Source organism: Colossoma macropomum, unplaced genomic scaffold (assembly GCF_904425465.1).
Source record: "Colossoma macropomum unplaced genomic scaffold, Colossoma_macropomum, whole genome shotgun sequence".
Classification (NCBI taxonomy): Eukaryota; Metazoa; Chordata; class Actinopteri; order Characiformes; family Serrasalmidae; genus Colossoma; species Colossoma macropomum.
In genome coordinates, this window is record NW_023494786.1 from 26,919,760 (window position 1) to 26,942,408 (window position 22,649).

Sequence of the window (22,649 nt, forward strand, 5' to 3'; positions counted from 1 at the left end):
ATATTGAGGTCATCCAAGGCAATAAATTCCATCACTGTTTAGTAATACTTTGAACTTTTTAACTGTTGTGTATGATTTTCACTGAGACGCAAAGATGGCATCGGCCTCTTTCTGCTTCTGTCAAGCAGGATGTCGTGTTTTCAAGTGAATCAAACCTGCAGTGGAGAAATGTTTGAGTGTTGTACCTCCTCTTGATGCACGATATGAACAGAGATTATGAATTTCATGTCTAATGTCACTTAACTATACTGTGAAATAGCAACATGTGGCCGACACGTTTACTGTTGATCTGCTGCCGCTCAAACTGTTTGAATGTGTCTGTGCTGATCAGCACAGGAGAGTGAAGGGAACAAACAGCACTTTTAATCACTAAAGCTTATTTTCATTACTATTTAAATTATCCATAAAGCTCTAGAGGTTTATTCCAGACATATTTCATCTTTTGGAATTTTTTCAGCAAAATTTTCAACATTTTTTCTTGTTTGGCCAAAAACTGAAGAATCCACTTTTGACTATATTTGGCTGAAAACTTCATTGAATTCCAACCATTTTCCCATCCTCCCTGTATAACTAAATAAACAGATTGTGCCTTTAAGAGGGACATAAGTAAATGATCTCTGCTCTGACTGGATGCCTTGTATTGTGTCTCATTCAAAATGAAATCCAGACTGAAATACTCCTTATACCTTCAAGGTGGATGGGTGGGGCTTAACTGCTGTACGCTGAAGAGTCATATGTATAAGTGGTGTTTGTGACATCACAAAAAATGTTCAAAGTGAGCTGTATATATATATAGTTTTTTTGTGTGTGTATATATATATATATATATATATATATATATATATATATATATTAAGTTAATTAAATATGTACACAAAGTGATTATGTAACATTCATTCCCATTGAGCCAATGAACACAATTCATTAAAGTAAATTTAAAGCAGCCTTTAAGCACCCTTTCTCTCGGTGTATGGGCCCTTTAAGGAGCTAAACATGCTGAATCAGGGCAGTCGGCTCTCTGCTCAGTGTGTAAATGTGTTTTCTTCTTTCATGCAACTTCAGCCAGACTATTTAACATTCAAACCTCCCTAACTGCGAAAGAAGCAGACATGTAAATGTGACCTGATGACTGTTTCTGTATCAAGACCACAGAGCGTGCATAAGTCTTTCTTCTCTCTCTCTCCACGCTATTGTCTAACTACACCAGCACGCCCTAAATGTGTCATTAATGAGTAACGCCACGGCTAACAGTTTCACTCTCACCTTAATAAATCAAGCATTTTCCCCTCTCGCTGGAGCCGAACAGAAGCTTCCGATTAAGAAACTGATGGACGTCTGTAGGGAAAAAAGGGAAATAAAAACACTGCTAGCCATCTCTAGTGGGGAGCGCCTCAGACCTGGACACCCACAACTGTCCAGATGTGCGTCCATGTTTACCCAAACTTCAATGCCACTGCTCAGCCTCGCTATAAGTGCCTGAGGAAGTATTATATTTGCTAACACATTAAGCAGCACATCTCGTTTCCTGCAATTTGGCTGCACCGTGTAAATACCGTGCTAAACCACAGAGCTAGGGGTAAGCGGGGGCACGGCAGTTAGAGGGAGGAAAAAGAAACATAGAAGGGAACTAAAAACAGGCTTGCCTCAAGCAGCTCCTATGGGGGAGAAGACAGCAGCGTGCCACTGATGCAGCTACACGCTTTCTGTTCCTCGCCACTTTGATCACGGCTAAATGCTGGTGGTCACCTTGATTACATGGTTTGTTAAAAAAAAACTCAAACAAAACTAGTAATTTTGGCTATTTCAGAAAGCGTGCTTTGCTTAATATTAACTGGGCATCATTTTCGAAAAAATGAAGACTTCGTGGAGCCACTTGATGGACTTTTTTTTTTTTTAGTTTTTCCTAAGCAATTGAAAACCCCTATATATTCAAGGAGTTACCCATAATTATTTAAATTTAAATGATATGTTCTGAATGTTCTATTTGGGTTAACAGACAAGGACTATTTGCAATTTTGCTTGTCTGTCAGTGCAACATTGATTAGCCAAGGACGTTTTGCGTTTGTGCAATTATACTTACTATGTTCATGTTATATCCAGTCAAAACAGCCACTAAGTTATTCAAAATTTCAGCATCAGGGAAAAACATATAAATATATATATATATATATGTGTATGTGTGTGTGTGTGTGTGTGTGTGTGTGTGTGTGAGTGTGTGTGTGTGTATGCAAAAAAACACTTAAAACAAGTAAAAATGTGCAGAAACTGGAGGAATCTTACAACAATCTTATAATGAAAAGTATTTAGAATGCTTGTTTTAAGTGATTTTATCTAGTAAAAGTGTCTTATTCCATTGGCAGATTAGTTTACTTGTTTCGAGAAATAAGGAAGATAATTCTTCTTATTTCACAAATTAATACTTAAACCAAGTAAAATGATCTGCCAATCGAAAAAGACACTTTCATACAATAAAACTGCTTAAAACAAGTAAAAATGTCTAGATATAAGTTAAATAATCTCACAATGTTCTTACGATAGCCTCATACTGAGAAATATTAGATATATTGACTACATTTAAGATGTTTACACTTGCTAAGACATCATTTTTTGCAGTGCACCGTTTGCCTTTATTACAGCTTATCATACAAATATTCTTTTTGGAAGTGTTGCTTTCAGTTTTACATTCTGCAGGGATATATTTTTTTCCACATCTCCAAAGTTCAGCCTTAGAAGTTGGTTACATTTTCTGCTTCTCATGATCCAACATTCATCAATGTTGATGTCTGGACTCTGGGGTGGTCAGTCTCTTAGCTTTTCTCAGACTCATAGTGTTGAGTCGTCTTCTCACAGTGGAGGGATGGACAGAAACTCCTGTGGATTTTTTTAGATCTGAATCAAGAGTGGAGATTTGGATTTGGAAGAGTGGATTTTCTCCTCTCTCTTAAAGATGAAAGCTGTAAGTGCTGTTTATCTGATGGGGACAGTTTTGGTGGTGGTCTACCAGGTCTTGCATGGTTGTTAGGTGTCCCATTTCTCTGTATCATTTAATTCTGAACATTTTAGAAACCGCTGTTTTTCATTTATCTTCCTTTGTCATTCCTCTTCCTTATGCAAGTGGATCACCTTCTATCTAATCTCCTTGGTAATAAATACATGAAAAACATGAAAGTACTATACATTAAGGAAATGGTCTGTCGTGACAGAGTTGATGTTTAGACCAGAGAAATCTGAAAATGAAAATGTTTCTCCTTAAACGGTCCCATGGAACTTTTTCTCAAAGCTACAGTTCTGTCAGATAGAACCTTATAATTTATGTTATCCAGAAGCAAAAGAGCCAGTGTTCAGCTGTCTGGGCACCATTTCTACTCCCCACTTCCTATTCCAGAAGAATTCATCATAAATGCTTCCAAGCTCCATTTCTTTGAGGCTGCTGAGGAAACTACTAAGAATGCAGACGTTTGCCACTGTGGAGCATCGCCTGGCATTAAACTCGACTGGGAAACGACTGACTTTTGTCTACTCTAAAGCACTGTGACCAAGTCATTGGATACGAGGAGACTGACTTTTTGGACAGTAGGGAAAAAAAACAGCATGTGATGCAAATATGGAACAAAGGAAAGGACATCTGACCATGAAAAAACAGCCATATGGTAGTGTGTTTGCTGCCTAATGAGGCATACAGACTTCCACTCTACTCCTGACCTGGCGTCCAGTCTATATGAAAACCTGCTGAGATCCACTATCTGATAATATCACGTTAAGAGTAAACATGGCAAAATCTCAATATCAAATGGCTTAGCACTGACTTCATTATAAAGTTGTTATAAACAAAAACCTGTTACTAGGACGCAGAAGATGTCAAGCAGGTCCTGGAAAACACAGAACAGAGGCTGTATTCAATAGACTATTTAAAAGGGGAGTTCCACAGAAAAAATCTGCATAATTAAATCATTAAGATGTAAACAAAGTCATTCAGAGTGGTTTGGTGTGAAATGCTTTGGTCTAGAGAAACGTACCGAGTCAGAATTGCTTACAGTGATGGTGATAGGAACCAGATATCTGAAGAGTTTAATGCCTCTAAAAGTTCCCTCACATTGAAATGGTTATGAATCTGCTAACCGATGCCTGAGGTATTGTTCTACAGTAGTTCTGTGCTGAGATTGTAGCCTAAAAACATTTTTTGTTCATTCATGTGTGTTGAGAGGCAAAACGTTCCCCTTATATTTTCTTTCTTTTTCAGATTTTTTTACCATTATCAACTTACATATACAACTTCAGTAGTAAAAAAGGTTTTATTTGCATTGTTGACATCACAACCCATGGTTTCCTACCACCACTACTATGAAAAAGGGCACAATATTAAACAGAATAAAATGTCATTATGTTAACATACATTTAAAGTAATAATGTTTTGTCCTTCTTCTATAAAGTTACCCATTTTAAAAACACACTTTTTTGTTACAACAGTGATGCTTACCTGGGCCTCTTACCACTTGAGCATTCTGGAAAATGTTGGTTTAAAAAACTTAAAAAGTTACAAAAGCGTGGCTGCAAATTTGACCTAATAAGTGAACACTGAGAGGGTACAGTGCTAGCTTCACAACTGAAACTGCAGATTTCATTCATATAACAAGCCTGCCAAGTTACCATATTCTCAAGATATCTAACACTTTATTAATCAGCATTAAACAAAACAACAAAAACAAACAATGGGCCTTATTCACCAATATCTTCCTAAATTTTTTCTTAGATTTGTTCTTGAGAAAGGTCCCAAGAAAAAGTCTACGTCAGATTCATGACGTTTTCTTAAACCACAGAATTGTTTGCACCTTTGTGCTCTTAAGTATGCATAGATTCTGTTCTTACCTAAGAACAAATCCCAAATAAGAAAACATTGATGATGTCAGAGTCTTTGCGAAAACTGTGTAAGTGGACTTTGTGATGCCAAATATTATTAATAGGAATTACATATGTGTGAATAGTCAAGTAATATTAATACAAATGAAGTGAAGTTAGTTTTCTGGTTAGCTGCTTTACTAAGCGCTGCTGCTGACAGAGACTCTTTTTGGCAAAGCTCAGTGTGCATGCCATGCATTTTCACTTATCCTCTGTTTTAGCTTATAGGGACAACACAATTTAAAGGAGAAGAATGTCAATAATATAAGCTATGTACTTCTTTGAGAACTATCCAGCTACTCTACAGAAGTTATTTTATGTAATTTCAAAAAGTAGGAGGGGGCATGCCACCCATCATTCCCCTCTGAATCTGCACCAGTGTACCCAAAGCATCCCAAAGAGTATATTTCATATGGGGGAATTCTACAGACTTATCAAAAATGTTTCACAGTTTCATCGTTAAGATGTAAAACTTCATTTAAAGTGGTTCCATGTGAAATTTGCCATTCTATTGAAATTTTGGGGTTGTTATTCACATCGGTGGTGATGGAAACCAGACATGCAGAGTATTTAATGCCCCTAAAGGTTACATCACAGAAAGCTGTTACATGAAATTGTTACAAAGACATTGTCTGATGCCTGAGGCATTATTTTATGATAGTTTTGAGATAATGGTTTGGCCTAAAACATATATTTTGAAATCTATTAATAGCCAAGGCATATATACAGTGTACTCTAATGCAAAATATTACCTAAAGCAAACTTAGTGTTTCAGATTTGCCACTATTTTGCCATCATCAACATATTAGAACACATGCAGATTCATTGGCCATTTTGAATAGTAAACAATATGATCTATATTTGTGTTGTAGACATCGTAACCATCGGTTCCAATCACCGCAACAATTGAATTATGCAGAAATTTTGAAATATCGGTGGAATTCCCTTTCCAACACATCTCCAGATGTTCATTACAGCATTGCAAAACTAGACACAACTGCTTTTAGCTGTGATTTACCACACTCTTCAATAAGAGAGGATTTTTTCCCACCAGGGAGAGGCCCCAGAATGGCATTCTCATTGCTCTGGGATACAGTACCAACACATTTCTTCTCTGAAAACTGATGAAGAGAGCACAAAGAGCGAAAAGTTGTAGTCGAGCACCAAAAACAGTTAAAAAAAAGCTGTTTCTGAGCTGTTGCAGTCTTTTTATCCTTCTAGTACCAATATTCTCATGAGCATTTAGACGTTTTCCTTTCCTCTTAACTTCATCACACTATGACTGCTCTCCCTTTTGGAAGATGAGAAAGAAATAGTAGTGCAGTTCAGCCTCACTACAGCGTCTGCCGCCATGAGCAAGCACATAACTGATTGCCGTGAAATGAACAATATGCTCCAAATTGTCCCTAACCGGAATACCCCATTGGAGAAAACGGCAATGAGGCAAAAAGACGCATTACGTCCTCAAACCAAAGAAAGCACTATGAGTGCATTGTTTAATGCATGGTGGCAATCAGACTGTGGATGATAAATGGATCGTGATATGAGTGATCTCTTTTCAAGGACGATGGAGGACCCGGAGTTCCCCGCAGCACAGGGCTGCCAAGGCACGACTGAGACAGGAAATGTCTTCAGGCCTGCAAGGAAAACTGATAAACCTGAAAGTTTCTCTCTCAGTCTGACCAGACCTGCACCAAAGTATGACCCGTTGGATTATGAACTAGGGCCCAAACAATATCGACTGGCCAATAACAAATTTAAACAGTTTTGCTTCTTCAGTTTAGCACTGTAGCTATGGCACTAACAAAGCTACCAAACACTAAAAATCAACAGTCACGCAAATGTTTTGTAAATACATCCCCAAAACTGCTCTCAATCCGCTGCATCCAGGTGTGTACATTTTGCTTATTTAGTTTAGCACTGGAGATACAAGAGAAACACTGGAAGTCAATAGTCACCCAAATCCTCTCTGTAAATACGTCCCCAAAACTTCTCTCAACCCACTCAAACCAGAGCCAGCTTTTCATTAAAGTCACACAGACTTCTCTATGTGGTTTAAGACACAGTATGATACTGTGAATTCAAAAAATAAACAAAACTTCACTGCATAGCCGAACACAGCGGGTGTCTGAATTCTGACCCCCCCACTAAAATCTGACTCCTTTTTGCGATTGCTGCTGTTTCTATTCTTAAACACGCGTCTTGGAACATTCAAGATGAACAGTTACTTATAAACAGAAACAACAGAAATCTCAAGTGTTGTCTGCATGTGTGATGTGCATCCATGCTAAGAGAAGTCTGAACACCTGTTGTCTAAAATAGCTGCCTGCTGCACTCGAAAAAAGAACCAATGGGGTTTTTTGACTCACAACCTGAAAATATGTCAACATTAAATAAATGAATTACGTTGTCTTTAAGTAACTGGTTTACGTAAAAAGGACGGAAATGAATGAAAGTGCATTTCAATGAATGAAAACTCAGAGAGAATTCTATTCCAAAGAAACCCAAATAATTTTCTATGAAATGTTTCAGTTTTTCTCCATCAACAACCGAAATCTGTGCTCAGGTAAAGTCTATGTATGCTGACTCTATCCAATTAGATAGAATGGAAATTTGTGGCATAATTCAATTAAGTTCATACCACTCTTTTTTTGAGTGTGCGTTTAGCTGTACAGTGAAGTTTTGTTCATTTTTCAGTTCACAGTAAGTCATACTGTGTCCTAAACCATATCGCTGACAAGTCGACAACCTTAATGAAGAGCTGGATGTGGTTTGAGAAGTTTCAGAGAGGTATTTACAGCAAAGATTTAGGTGACTATTGACTCCTAGTGTTTCTTAGCCTTGTAGCTCCAGTGCTAAACTAAAAAACCAAAATTTAGACACCAAACATGAAATGGTTACAAATATGTTGTCTGATGTCTAAGACATATTTTTTAAATAAGCGTTTGGCCTAAAACATATATGTTGAAATCTTTTAACAGCCAAGGCATACATACAAGTTAATCTTCAGCGAAATATTGCCTAAAAAACCTTCATTTTTCACATTTGCCACTATCTTTGTTGACTAAGCACATCTGAAATAAGTGGGAAAACTGTTTAAACTTGATTTTTTGCCATTTTTTTCCACATATTTATTGCCACTCGTGAAAATCCTGCTGATAAAGCAATAAAATAGCTTTGGAATTGCTTGCTTTATACAATAACAAGCACATGTGAGGAAAATTTTTAATTACCAAGGTCTTATGCTGAGCTGACAGTCATGTTTCACTGACATATTTAACTGACAGTTGACAGTTGACTTACAATCATAATTAGTAAAGCACTGACTAATTAAAACAGTCAGAATCTGTTCAGTAAATAAAATTTGGCTAACATCTTTTTAAGCTTCTTAAAATCTGTATCAGTATCTGTGACAAAAATGTAATCTGTTGGCCTCCGTCACAAACACCCAGTCTGTTCTCAGGTATCAAAGGCATCCCTGCCAATGACATGCCTGTCCGAGACCCTTTGAGCTTGTGGTATGTCCTCACCCTCTCCTAATGAGTTATGAAGTGTGATCAGATCTCATGGACACACACATATTCCCAACAGATGGAGGAAGAAGCCCCCTCAAATCCTGGTAACCCCCAGTCTTTGGGGAGGGGCTTGTCACCATTCATTTCCCTATTCAGCTGTCTGGAGATCTCCTCTCACCTTTCCATTGGACCCACCATACTCTACCAGCACCTAAGCATACAGTGGGGTAATTGTTACCCCCTAAAAAACAAAGAAGCAGCTTTATTTTTCCCCACGCCAGCACAACTGTGGTCTACTGTGAGTGAACCGTTATCTAGAACCTATCATGGCACCAGACGTGGCAAGAAAAAGAAACAAAACGTACAAATGGTGAGGGTTTCAGGGAAAGAAGCAATCTGAGGAGCTTTAGAAATAAAGCATAGCAGTAACAAGCCCAAGCTAACAGGCAACTGTGCAGACCACTCAATGAATCTGAATGGGACAAAGGCCCTCACTGGCTCATTGTGTAGCAGAAACCTGCGGAGCAACCACACTCCATCTCGCTCACAGCCCTCTTCATTCAACTCATTAAGAAAAGGGAGTCTTGACTAAATGTACCAATTATGCAGCTGCTTCAATTGGTCAGTGTGAAGAAAGATAAAAAAAAAGGTTCTTACTCGAAATGCTGGACACAGCCAAGGCCGCAGTTGGAGAGCACAGTGAATGGTGGCTGGTGAAGTGTCCCAGCACAAGGCACACAACAGCGGCTGAGTCCACGCCTTTCTCAAGCATTTAACAAGCACGACTCTTTCAGCCATTTTGCTCCACCTCATGAAGTGGATGTGCCTTTTTTCTCTTTAAACCATTCACTGGCTCAACCTATACAGCTCCAATGTGCCTGTATTGTCTAAATGGTGGTTTACTGAAGATGATTACTAAATGACTAAATTAGGTACTTCTACCAAAAGTGGTCTAAAATAGAGCTAATATAATTACAGTTACTGTTAATACAGTGATTAGTAGCACCTAGCTATTAGGTGTGCAACCAATTTACAGTATTGTGCGATAGGGCTGCAACAAACGACTAATGTGACTAATCTGCTAGCACAACTATCTTACCGAGTTGAATCCTCTTCATCCAGTGATCCGGCGTGTTTCCTCTTCAGATGCTCCAGCATGGAGGATGTGCTCCCATGCCAGCTAAGGTTGGCTTTACAAACAGTACAACACACAACCTTTTTTTTTCCTGAGTTTAGTGTGAAATGCTCCCTCACTTTTCAGGATTTTGTTCTTGAGGCATTGCACTTTTGTTAAGTCTCCAGTAAGCAGTAGTGTCAAAGCATTTGCGAGAATATACTTCACTAACTAATTGACTATCAAATTAGTTGCCAACTAATTTGGTCGTCGATTTTAGTCGACTAAGTAGAATAATCGCTGCACCCCTACTGTGCAACAGTCAAAAGGCCATCCTACATTTACATAAACATATAGAGATATTTTTGGAGGAAATTAGCCATAAGATAATCCACTTGCATAAGGAAAAGTCTAAAGAAAATAAGAAAAAAATCTAAAGAAAAATAAGTGAAAAAACAGGAGTTTCCAAACCTGGACAATGCTATGGGTCTGAAAGGATATGTAGGTGTTAAGAAGCTGTTACTACAAAAAAGCAAATATATCAATAAGAAGAAAACTTGCAAATCAAGCAAAGAACCATGGACTGACCACCTCAACATCACTGAATGTGTTTGAGATTACTTGGATTGTGAGAAGACTGAACTGTGGAGGTGTGGAAAAATATCACTGCTGTTTTCTTTGAAAAACTGAAATTAAGTTGTCTGAAAAGAATGGAAGCAGTAACAAAGGCTGGACACTAAATAATGGAAATTTTGCTATATTTAGTTGTAGAGAATTTTGGGTAATTTTCTGTTGAACATATGTTTTCTCCACTTTATGACATGACTTAAATAGGACAGCACAATTTCTAACATGGCCATAAAACGGAGTTGTATCTTTCTGGTATTAAACATAAAACCAGAAAATTTTCACCCACAGTAAAATGAAACCAGTTAATTATTCCACATCCTTCATGCTGCCTCTGACAGATAGCTAAAGTGACAAAATCCAACGGGACGTTAAAAATACAGCACTGACTTCCATTACACTAATCACATTAGAGATGTAAGGGAGGGAAAAAAAATGAAATGGTGCCCATTTTATATGTTGAGAGAGTGATCACAATACGCCTATTGTAATGCCATTTGGACTGGAGCTTCTTGTCAGTGAGGGGGAAAAAAGAGATGGTGGGAACTTCTTGTGCAAAGATCTGCGATGAAGGGAAAAAAGGCACTCGTCAAGTGCCTTGCTGCGATGCTTGGATGTGGATTTGGCAGCGATTTGCACAGTCTGTGCATCATCTTACTCCCAACTGCTCTCGAGCTCCATGCCAGCTCCCGTCGACTGCATCCAGTCATGGCAGAGCCTGAGAGACAGCTTGCTTTGGACCCTGGTCTTGGCAAGTGCACTGTGATGGTTGTTTGGGACAAGACTTATTAACAAACCTCTGCTAGCCCTGAAATACGGCCCCGAAAAGCCAGGTCTCTTGGCAACTTCCTATTACTCATTATTATGAGAAAAGAGAGGCAGCAAGATGGTCCAAACCTGATGAAAAGACACTGACTTTTCCAACTCCTACTTCATGTCTGGAGTAATATCACAATCAGCGTTTTAAGAAAGTTTTGCGTTAGCAGGCAGAGCTGAAGGACCTCCGGGATGACCCTACACAGCTTCTTCTCCTCCTCTAAAGCCAAGAGCAGTCAGTCAGTTCGGAACCCGCTCCCCGCCACACTCCTCCCTCTCTCCAGGGAGACCCGGGGGCCAAGTTCTCGTTTGCTGGAGCCCTGTGTCAGCTTTGAGGAGCGTGTTTCAACCCATGCCAACTCAACTTCACCACAGACAAAGTGTGATTTCAATTAATATGTAACTATGTGAATGTTCACAAGTTTTAAATACAAGAAAGGTAATACCAAGTTCTTCTATTTGGTGCTACTAAATTGGCAAAAATGAATGGTGATACTGAGAAACAGAAAGGGAAAATGATCCTCAGCACACAAGCTGGAAAATACAATAGGGCCAAATGAGAGGACACAGCAGCCACTTTTCCTTCACCTTTTCTTCTTCTGAACCACATTTTCACACAGTCAAACTAAAAAGGCCGTTTAGTCGAATTAGGAGCCATTCATCATACAAAACAGCTCAAGATTGGGACACACTGTAAGCGCTGTTAGATCCTGACTGTGTCTAATTTTGAGGCAGAACCCGCTGCTTTTAAAATAAGCTCCCCCGTAATCTCTCTGTTACCCTGGAAACCTTTTGTGGGGTGAAGATGAGGACAGCCAATAAAGAGCAAATCCCCTTCAGCCGTAGGACAGCAGGTAACTAATAACTCAAGCACTCCAATCCAAACAGAGCTTCCTTCTAAACTCTCCAAAATGCCCAACAGCTCACCATAGTATTGAAGTCACTTTCCAAAACCAGTTGTTCAGATTTACAACGACTCTGATTTAGCTTAATCGTATGGCCATTATCAACAACAATCAGGACTGAAAGCTTGAAAGCAGTCAGTTTCTGTACAGTTTGCACAAAAAAGACCAAGAAAAAGCCAGTCACTGCAGAAAAAGAAAGTGTAGTCTTACCTCCATGAAGCAGGTTCCTGCTGCAGTGTTCTCCTTAAGGGATGCATTGTAGAACTTGCTTTCAAAAATAGGTTCATTGTCATTAATATCCTGTAGGATGACTTTGACCACAGCAGTGGAGGACAGAGGGGGTCTTCCCCTGTCTGTAGCCACCACAATCATGCTAGGAGTGGGGTCCATCTCGTAATCCAGTTGGGTGAGGGTAGTGATGATGCCAGTAACAGTGTCAATGCTGAACCAGTCTGAGTGAGTCTCTAGAGTCTGTAGGATGCTGTACTGGACCTCCCCATTAGGGCCCTGGTCTTTATCTCGTGCTGTGACCTGAAGCACAAAGCTCCCTGGAAAGACGACTTCTGGGATGACCTGGGTATATTCCTGTTGGTCAAACAAAGGTGGGTTGTCGTTGACATCCGTCACCTGGATAGTAAAAGAAGACTCGGCTTGTAATGGAGGGGTTCCGGAGTCTGTGGCCATGACCCTCAGTTCATATCGATCCCTTTCTTCACGATCCAGGATCTCATCTACACATATGAGGTAGATGATGTTGTCTTTAGTGGTCAAGGCGAACTTCCCATCTCCTCCTTCCAAAGACACGTTGACATTGGCGTATTCACCATAATCTGGGTCTGTGACAGAGATGCGAGCCACATACTGGCCAGGTTGTGCTCCCTCTGATATGCGTGGTGAGCCATCTTCGCTGAGGAAGATGATGGTCATTGTTGGCTGGTTGTCATTATAGTCCCGCACATGTATGGTTACAAAGGCATTGGTGACCTCAGGATGTGTGGCATTGTCCCTTGCCTGAACCACCAATTCGTGAACTCTCCTCATCTCGTAGTCCAGGGGCTTGTTGAGAGTTATTACCCCGGTGCGGGAGTTAATGACAAAGTAGCGATCAGGGTCACTTTGCCTCCTATTGATTTCATAAAGCACAAGGCCATTGTCACCCTCATCAGCGTCTGAAGCAAAGACTTGCAGTATGTTGTTACCTGGCTGGAGGTTCTCCAAGATCATAGTATGGTAGCGGCTCTGGTTAAACACTGGAGCATTGTCATTGATGTCCTGGACAGTAATGTCTAGGATCATCTGCCCAGTCTTTTTGGGAGATCCACCATCAAAAGCCTCCAAAAGGAGGGTATAGGATGATCTTTTCTCCCTGTCCAGAATTGCATTGACTACTAAGTCCAGATAAAGTACCTGATTGGAGCCCCTTCTGGTTTCAAGAAGAAAAGCTTGTCCCACATTCCCATCCGTTATGATGTATCCTTGAGTTGTCAGCTGGTCTTTGTCGGCATCCAAAGCTGGCTCAAGAGGAAACTTTGTGCCTATGGTAGTCTGCTCAGGGATTTTGAACGTGGCCCGTTTCCTGGGGAATGTAGGAGCATGGTCGTTGATGTCATTAACCAAAATGGTCACCTCCACTGTCACACCGGTCATGGTGACCGCTATGAAATTGTAGTGGTCCCGTACTTCCCGATCCAAGACTTTGGCTGTCTTTATAATGCCTGTGCTCTCGTCAATGTCCAAGTCTGTACCAACACCTGTTCCTTCATGGTCTGAGATGAAATAAAGAGATGCTGTGACTCCTGGGGGCAAGCCAGCACTGATGTCACCAACAACAGTACCAGCTGGTTGCTCTTCATCTAGCTGGAGTTCCAGTGTACCCGGCACCATAGACGAGTAAGCCGTAAAGAGTTCGAGAACTACGAGGAGCACAAGTAGCGTCCTATCCCACGTCCTGTCTCGATAGATTTGGTCCATTACTGTCCTTCCCACTCCTGTCGGTGCTTTCTTCATTTCAGCTACTACTTAAAAAACCTAAAAGCAGAAAAAGATGATGACATTAGCCTGAGAAACAAAGACAAACCATGAAACAAGATGAAACAAGACACTGAAAAATAGCTTGGAAAAATCTAATTCATACGATTTTCCACTTCCACCCCAGACGTAGTCGATCAGCCCAGACATGTTTGGTGTCCAAATTTTGCTTCTTTAGTTTGGAGCTATGAGGCTAACATTGCCAGCAAACACCAGAAGTCAACAGTCACCCAGGTCTTTTCCATAAATACATCCCCAAAATGTCTTTCAACCTGCTCAAACAGTATTCATGTCTTCATTAAGAAGACATGTTGATGTCTGTTGACATGGTTTATGGCACAGTATGACTGGACTATAAAAATCAACAAATCAAAGAGAGCAGCAATTTTAGGCAACAAGGCTTGTGCCCAATTTTGACTGCAGAATCCGATCCCTTTTTGCAGGCCTATGGATATATAGATTGAGATTTACCATGTCTGTTGTTTCTGAGACCTTAAGGAAAACCTGGATGCAGTTTGAGCGGGTTGAGATAAGCTTTGGGGATATCTTCAGGGGACAGAAGAGATTTGGGTGTCTATTGACTTCATGTTCGTTAGCATTGTTAGCCTTATAGCTCCAGTGGTGAACTAAAGAAGCATAATTTAGACACCAAACATGTCTTGGCTGATTGATTATATCTAGGAAAAGTAGAAAATTGTGTAAATTTGAGTTTTTCACAAACAATTCCTTTATCATTAAATTTTCATAATCAGCCAGCAATTTTTCTGAAGGCCATATGTAGGCTTTGGTAAAGTAACATCAGGAATACTTAAGAAACATTCCATATGTTGCATGGGCTCGGTTCCTAACCACACAGTGCACAACACATCCCTCATACACATATTCCTGCAAATTATTCTCACCTAATAAGTCAACACCTCATTCCTCTGACCATGAAGAACAGAAACCGCAAGCCCACTCTACAAGTCCAGGAAAAAGACAGCAGACACCTTTATTGCCCCTACCTTCCAGTCAAATTGAATAAGGACAGGTCCTGCACTCCCGCCAAGGCAGCTTCACCGTGCTTGGCCTGTAACTGTACCCAGTGGTACATGTGGACACAGAGCTAGCGGGTGTTATGGAGACTCCGAGACCTGACAGATTGTTGACACACACTCTCCGGCAGGGTGTGAGCCCTGATGCCGAGAGACTGAAAAAGCCTTTACAGAATTGACTGCTCCCACTGCAGCCATTCCTTTAGGGGTGTTAACTTGAGGAATGTCCTCTTCCACCAGCCACTCTGTGTAGCGAGAATTAGGGGCCTAAAACAGAGAGTGCTGCTCACAAGAAAGAAAACAACCTTTTCTCCAAGGGTGCTCAACTGAAGTCTACTCTAATGCAGATGTACCGAAAGCCAGGTCAACAAAACATAAGAAGTATTAATGCCAGTCATATATTTATGCCAATCATAATGCATTAAGTAAAATGCCAGTTGGCCCACCGCAAAGGTACACTCTTGAGTGCACTCTTGGCCCCTGTAAACTCCCCAGTACTGCAAATTAGTGATTTCTCATCCATAAAATTGTGGCCTGTGCGCCCACAACCCTTTGACGACCTAGTTGTTCAACGTGTGAAATGAAACCCTTTCAAATGATTCCAGGATTAGTTCCAGCATGATAGTAAATATGTTATAAATACTACACAAGGCAGGAAATTAAATATTTATACATGCTTAGAAGATTCTAAGTCTTTCATTTTTTACCTTTTGGTAGAGAAGAGCAGCTCAGCTAAAAAAAGACAAGCTGGAAAGTTCAGATGGTTTTCAACTCAAGTTAATCAACTAAAAGATCCGATAAAAATGAATGAATAATGTATAGACGCATCCTGGAGAAAGTTTAACAAACTTCTAGCTGAACTTTCCACCAGATTTGCTTAGGAAAAAGTTTATATTAGGTTGGATCTGCTACTGTATACACACAGCACACAGCCAAAACCGAGTGCGATCCAGATGGAGGCCTTTTTGGGTGATCGCTCATGCCACTATTTATTAAGAATTATTGCCACTACTATGGTTCTTAGCTTTAGGGGCCTATCTTAAATAATCTCACTAAAACTACTTTAATTCTTCCTTCAATATGAAAGCAAAGAATAATTCATTCAGCACCTGAAAATGAAGTTTAATTCATCCAGCACTGAACTCAACATAAACACTGATGATACATGGGCTTTTAGGGAGAAACTGTCACCATCTGCAGCCCCATACAAACCCACAAAATGCATTAAAGGCAATCAGAAATAATTGTGTGTCATGCTCAATCAGCGGAACAGAGTTATTTCAGGGCTTTGCCATTCAACAACAAATTTATGACCACTGGGTATAATACAGAAAATGTAAACAGAATGATGAATAAGCACAAAGGCTTTTTCCCCTCATTTCTTTTTAATGCTGAAACCAAACTAGAGCAAACATGCAAAGCTCCCTCCTGTGGCTCCTGCAGGACTTGCTTCAAACATTTTTTTTCCAAAAACAGTCTAAAAGTTGAGCTTGTGTGATTTGCTGTAGCAGAGAGAGATTATTTTAATGATTTTATGTGTGCTTCTTACAAGAGATCATCCAGAGTAAATAAACAAGCTACTGCATGTACACTCTGCATAATGGGATATACTTAACTCACCTTATCCATGGGAATAAGCACTGTATATCAGTGGGGAACCCTAATGGCCTTCTAGGCTTTCAGAGAAGGCCTAATGATTTTTGGGAATCAAAAAAATCATTAATTAAAATCTGTAATTTTTAGTTCATTTTTGTTTAAGAGGATCATCACGCTTGTTGCATTTAAACTCTCCAGGTTTTGTAGCAATTCTCCGCACTTATGTCACTGACTGAAACCTGGATACACCTGATGTCACTTTCAGTCAGTGACATATCTAGAACTTCCAGAAGGCCTAGAGTGACCAATGAACCAACCAATCATGTTCTGATTCACAAAGGGGGGGGACCAATGTTGTGAGAGAAATGTCACTCTAGGCCTTCTGGAAGTTCTAGATATGTCACTGACTGAAACATAGGTAGACCTGAGGTCACTTTCAGTCAGTGACATATCTATGACTTCCAGAAGGCCTAGAGTGACCAATGAATCAACCAATCATGTACTGATTCACAAAATCTTGAAACAGAAAACAGCGCAGTTAGATGTTTTTCTCAGTAGTGTCTAGGTAGATACTGCCAAGCGAGATCTCCAATTGGTTAGGCCTTGTGCATTAGATTAACTACCAACATAATTAGGAAGTGACCACTGAACCAACCAATCATGTTCTGATTTACAATGGGTGGGACCAATGTTGTGAGAGAAATGTCACTCTAGGCCTTCTGGAAGTTCTAGATATGTCACTGACTAAACCTGGATAGACCTGAGGTCACTTTCAGTCAATGACATATCTAGAACTTTCAGAAGGCCTAGAGTGACCAATGAACCAACCAATCGAGTTCTGATTTACAATGGGTGGAAACCAATGTTGTGAGAAAAATGTTAATCTAGGCCTTCTGGAAGTTCTAGATATGTCACTGACTAAAACCTGGACAGACGTGAGGTCAGAAACAGAAAACAGCAGCAGCTCTGTGCCAGGGCTCTTAACTGAAAGAGTCAAGGTAAAATGTTTGTCTGCTGTGAGCTTCAACTGAAAAACAACAAAAGTCTTTTACCAATCAAATGTCTGTGTTTAATCTAAAACAGCCAAAACATGTACATGTACATCTGTTAGCTTAGTGCTAACATACTATGAGAAATCCAATAAGGGCGCTAGCAGAATTTAGCATTAGTGTAGAGGTGTTTTTTTTTTCTCATTTCTAGACCAAGTCTACTGAAATGTATGCCCTGAATTGAATGCCAAGTTCTAGCACTGAAACACAGATTGTTTTATGTCAAAATTGCAATTCAAGAGTACAATTTTCAAAGGTGGGGACATTAAACCTAATAACTCGGACCTTGTGAACCAATTAGAAGCAACCAAATAATCACTTGCAGTGTACAACACAACCCCAACTAACTGGCAGTCAAGCATTCAATCCTTAAGCGAGAAAAAGTGGATATGATGTCTTGCCCAAAAACAAGCCTATAGCTTAACTTATAGAAAATAATCACAATTTAAATCCACATCACAATGTTGGACACAAAAATCACTAATAGTCTTTTGTGTTTTTTACACAATTTGAACATTTCATGATTAATGGATAAACAGAAAATCATTTGGAACAAAATATATTTACATGAATTTACATTAAAAAAAGGTAAGACTTTTTTCTTTTACTGTTAATTTACCATTTTGGAAAACAAGGTTTTGGTTTGACAGAGAAGGGATTTAAAAGTGAATAAGTACGCTGTAACAAGTGGAACAGGGTATTGACTGTTTTTGATCATTTACTTGGTTTCACCCAAAGCATTTATTTGAGTTCAGTAAAGCCTGTTAAACTGCTTGTTATCACCTAAAGTATTTTTTTAGGTTGAACTGACAAATCAGTTTCTTTAAAGTAAGTTTTTTTTTTTTATAAATCAGTTTGACAGTGAGCATGTGCAAACAGTGAGTCCTTCTACACTATTAGCCATTTCATTGCCATGAATCCCTCAGATAATTGTTTCATTTGCAGGAGTAAATTTTTAAAGTTTTGGTTCCCCAGTTTTAACTCAGTGTTTACTTTTCTGTGTGTTTATTGCATATATAAAATAAGTTACAGTGTGTGTGTGTGTCTGTGTGTGCATATGGAAGTGCTTGAGTGACAGACCTGTGCATGCTGTGTGCCTGATTGTGGTGGTCTGTCTACCCAGCGGTGGTGACAGTACGCGTGTGTGCGAGTGTGTGTGAGCTGGAGGGCTCCACACAGTCTGGCCTGCCCCTCTCTGGCTCTGCTGCATTGTAATTGGGGTCTGCTGGAAGGCTGCCCTGTGCATATGGGAATCCAGCGCTCATTTCAGTCTGTCAGCATCACAGTGACTGAGATACACACACACACACATACGGAAACACTCTCACACACACCAGAGAGCAAGGGCCTGCATGTGCACACACACTCAAGCGCGCACACACACACACACACACACACACACACACAGTGAAACTTACATTCATTTATCCCATATAACACTGAATGAGTTTCAGTTTGATGTTATTGTCTTCTGCACTTTCTCATTTCTCATGTTTTTTGCACTGATGTATTGTGTGTATCATTATCCATCATCTGTATATCTATCCATATATCTTTATATCCGTTCATCTATGCATCCATCCATCCATCCATCCATCCATCAGTCTGTCCATCTATCCATCTGTAGATCCATCGATCCATCCATTCATTTATCCACTTCATCTAGCAATACATCCATCTATCTAGCTATCCGTCATCTATTTATCTATCCATGTCCATCCATCTATGTATCCATCCATCCAAGCATTTATCCATTTTATCTAGCTATACATCCATTTATTTAGCTATCCATCATCTATTTATATACAAGTCCATCTATGTATCCATCCATCCATCCATCCATCCACCTACCCATCCATTCATTTGATTTAGGCATACATCCATCTTTCTAGCTATCCATCATCTATTTATCTATTTTTATATTTTTATAAGTCCATATATGTATCCATCCATCCATCCATCCATCCATCTGATCTAGCCATACATCCATCTATCTAGCTATCCATCATCTATTTGTCTATCTATTTATATACGTCAATCCATGTATCCATCCATCCATCCATCCATCCATTCATTTGATCTAGCCATACATCCATCTATCTAGCTATCCATCATCAATTAATCTATCCAGTTTAATACATGTCCATCCATCTATGTATACATCCATCCATCTATCTATGTATCCATCCATCAATCCATCCATCAATCCATCCATCCATCCACATACAAAAGTAAATATCGGGTTAAAAAAGGGAACAAAAAATGTTCATCACTTCTAGTCATGCCAATGAAACAATTCACCTATAATGCTAACCTATTCACCCTAATGGATTTATGTGTTCACTACATGGTTTCCAGTTTAAAACGCTATCCCACAGAGATGGACTACAGTATTGTAGCTAATTAAAACTAGACTCGTTGGTGATGAAACAACTACAAATTTAGCAACAGTTGCGACCAAAGAACATAATTGTGGGCAAAGCATGAAAAGGTCAATTACCATGAATCAGCAGTCATAATGATACAGCTAATGGTGTCGATGACAAGAATACAACACTGAATTCAAACACTGAGGCCACACCACCAGCTACTGCCCCTCAAAAGCAGAAACACCCCCCTGCTGTATCATCTCAAGAGATTTGCTCCTTTCACTAATGGATGTAGCAGACCACCACAGGGCATGCTCGACTTGCCCTGCGTCAAACGAAGCCAGGCCATTACTGTTCTCCGTCCAAGATATGTTTCTTATTCTTGCATTTAATACCTTGTTAAAATATATGATATGAGGAGACTACTCCTGGTTTCCTTTCAAAGTCAGGGGGCTGCAGCGGCACCATGCAGCCGCACTGATCAAAGTGTTTTCCGAGGGAGTTCCGAATGTTTGGAAAAGCAAGCTTTCTATGCTGCTGCCAAGGCTTTGAAAGTAGCTTACAGCAGTCATACTTTGATGATATTAGGAACTCACCCAGCCCAGAGGTGTGACTGTTCATTTGGATTAATTTGGTCACAGTTTGCGATAATAAGGGAAAAAACATCCCAAAAGAGGTAAAAAAGGTATTAAACCAGCACTCACTGGGTTTGCTGAGGTAAATATTACTTAAATAACTCATTCACTTCATTCACTGGTAGTTTTATTAATGCACTTGCTGGATTTATCTGTATTAATTTGGCTCATGTTGAATTAACCCTGTTTTCTGAGGCTTTTTTTTTTTAAATGGATCCCATTTTCTGTGACTTAGCAGCATCCTTACTCAAGCCAAAATCAGCATTGGTTCCTACGTAGGAGTAGGATCCACACATACATCAAACAAAATGCATGGTCCTCTCCTAAAAAAGATAAAAAGACTCAAAGACATCAAAGAAACTAATACCCTCTATTCATAAACCTGCAAAATAATGCAGAAACAGCCATTAAAATGAAAGTGATGACAAGGCAAACAGCTAAAAGGCATGCAGCCTCAGGATATTGGCTTTATAGCGTCGTTTTAGTTATATACTGGTTGTGTTACTACAAAAATCTGGATGATTAATGGAGACAATGTTTTCAACTTTCCCTCCTCACTCCTACTTTTGGGTCGTGTGGTTGACCCTATAGCCAAGATGACAAAGCACATGTGGTCCCTAATTATAGAAAATGGCCCAGTTGAAAGAAAAAGAAAACATTCACTTTGTAAATGCCACAATATCTGCCTTGATGAAGTCTGACGGTACTAAAGTGAAACCAGCCCCGCTGTATTTACTTAAAAGCATCACCCCAATAACATCTAATGGGCATTTTTAACCTGTTAACGCCCACTGACCCCACCGACCCAGGGGTATTTTCAGCGGCCCTGTAATTTTGCTTGACAGAGGTTGGAGAATCTCTGAACTTTTACACCTCTAATATCTCTGAACAAGTGCTGATGCCTTCCTTCTTTGGCCAGCAGCTCTGTTTCACAGAACTGCGCCAAAGCGCTGACAGAGAAAAAAAAGTTGATCTAAACAAGCCAAAACAAAGACCTCCGTCAAACACTGTTACCATCCTGCCAAAATCAAAACAACCGCAGCTGGCCAGAGCGCTTGCGTTGACTCTTTCGTCCAGAAATCTCCCCACTAGCTGATGTCCACGATCGTCTCACCAACACCTCGAACATCAACACTGGAGCTTGTGTTTAAAAGCTTGAGCGCAGCAACGATCGAAATCTGCTTGTAAGTTTAGGGTTCATTTGTTCAAGAAGGGTAAATGAGGCAAAGACAAAAGATTGGCCCAAGCAGGATGAAGAAAAGACCTTAAAAGAAAAGCCCCCCCAAGAAAATTCACCATAATAAGAAATGAACCCAAGCTTGCTGCTGGGTAATTCCATTAGCATTTCCATTTGACAACTAATTTAGCATGGTGGCAGCCCAAAAACATGTCATTTATATCATCACTCAATCGTATACAAACTCTGTCCATTATGATATTTCCTTCAGACTTCGTTCTGCTACAAGCAAATTCAAAGAGGGCAGCACTCATGGCTGCTCCGGTAGTGTTATGACTTTTGCCTAATTCCATTAGAACCTCTGAGCAACTTTTGAGCAAGGCAGCACATCGACAGCAGAAGGCTGGAGACTCAACAAAGGAAGCCACATGTCTAATCTTTAATCTGCACTAATGGAGTATCAGGAGGATCTACAAACACCTCTTGCTCTCGGCACAGCTGGATCATGTCATGTCAATTACAAACCATTAATTTAATCTAACACAGTCCAACTGTTTACAAATATTGCCCTTTTTACAACATGTCAGCCAAAGTTCAACAGAAAGCAGGATTACAGTTTATAGTCACATACACACAATAATTTGGGGCAAATGAGATGAGTCTGGATTCAAATTGCATGAGTTTTGGGGCAAAAGGGGGAATTTTCAGGACAAATGAGACAACTTTTGGGAAAAATCCAATAGTTTTGTGGCACATGAGAGTAGTTCAGTTATTAATTCAGTTATTAGTTCCAATTAGTTTTGGGCACATAACATGAGCTTGGGTTTGAGCCAATGAGTTGAGATATGGGTCAAATGGCATTCGTTTTGAGGCACGAAAAGATGAGTT

General features: G+C 39.8%; 1 protein-coding gene across 1 annotated transcript in view; it reads right to left on the reverse strand.

The window, feature by feature from the left end:
- Positions 1-22,649, reverse strand: part of dchs1a (dachsous cadherin-related 1a) — a 163,538-nt gene that overhangs the window by 135,289 nt on the left and 5,600 nt on the right. The window contains 1 exon segment of the mRNA XM_036565175.1: positions 12,084-13,901. Within this exon segment, the coding sequence (XP_036421068.1) occupies positions 12,084-13,880 (1,797 nt within the window). The 5' untranslated portion in view covers positions 13,881-13,901.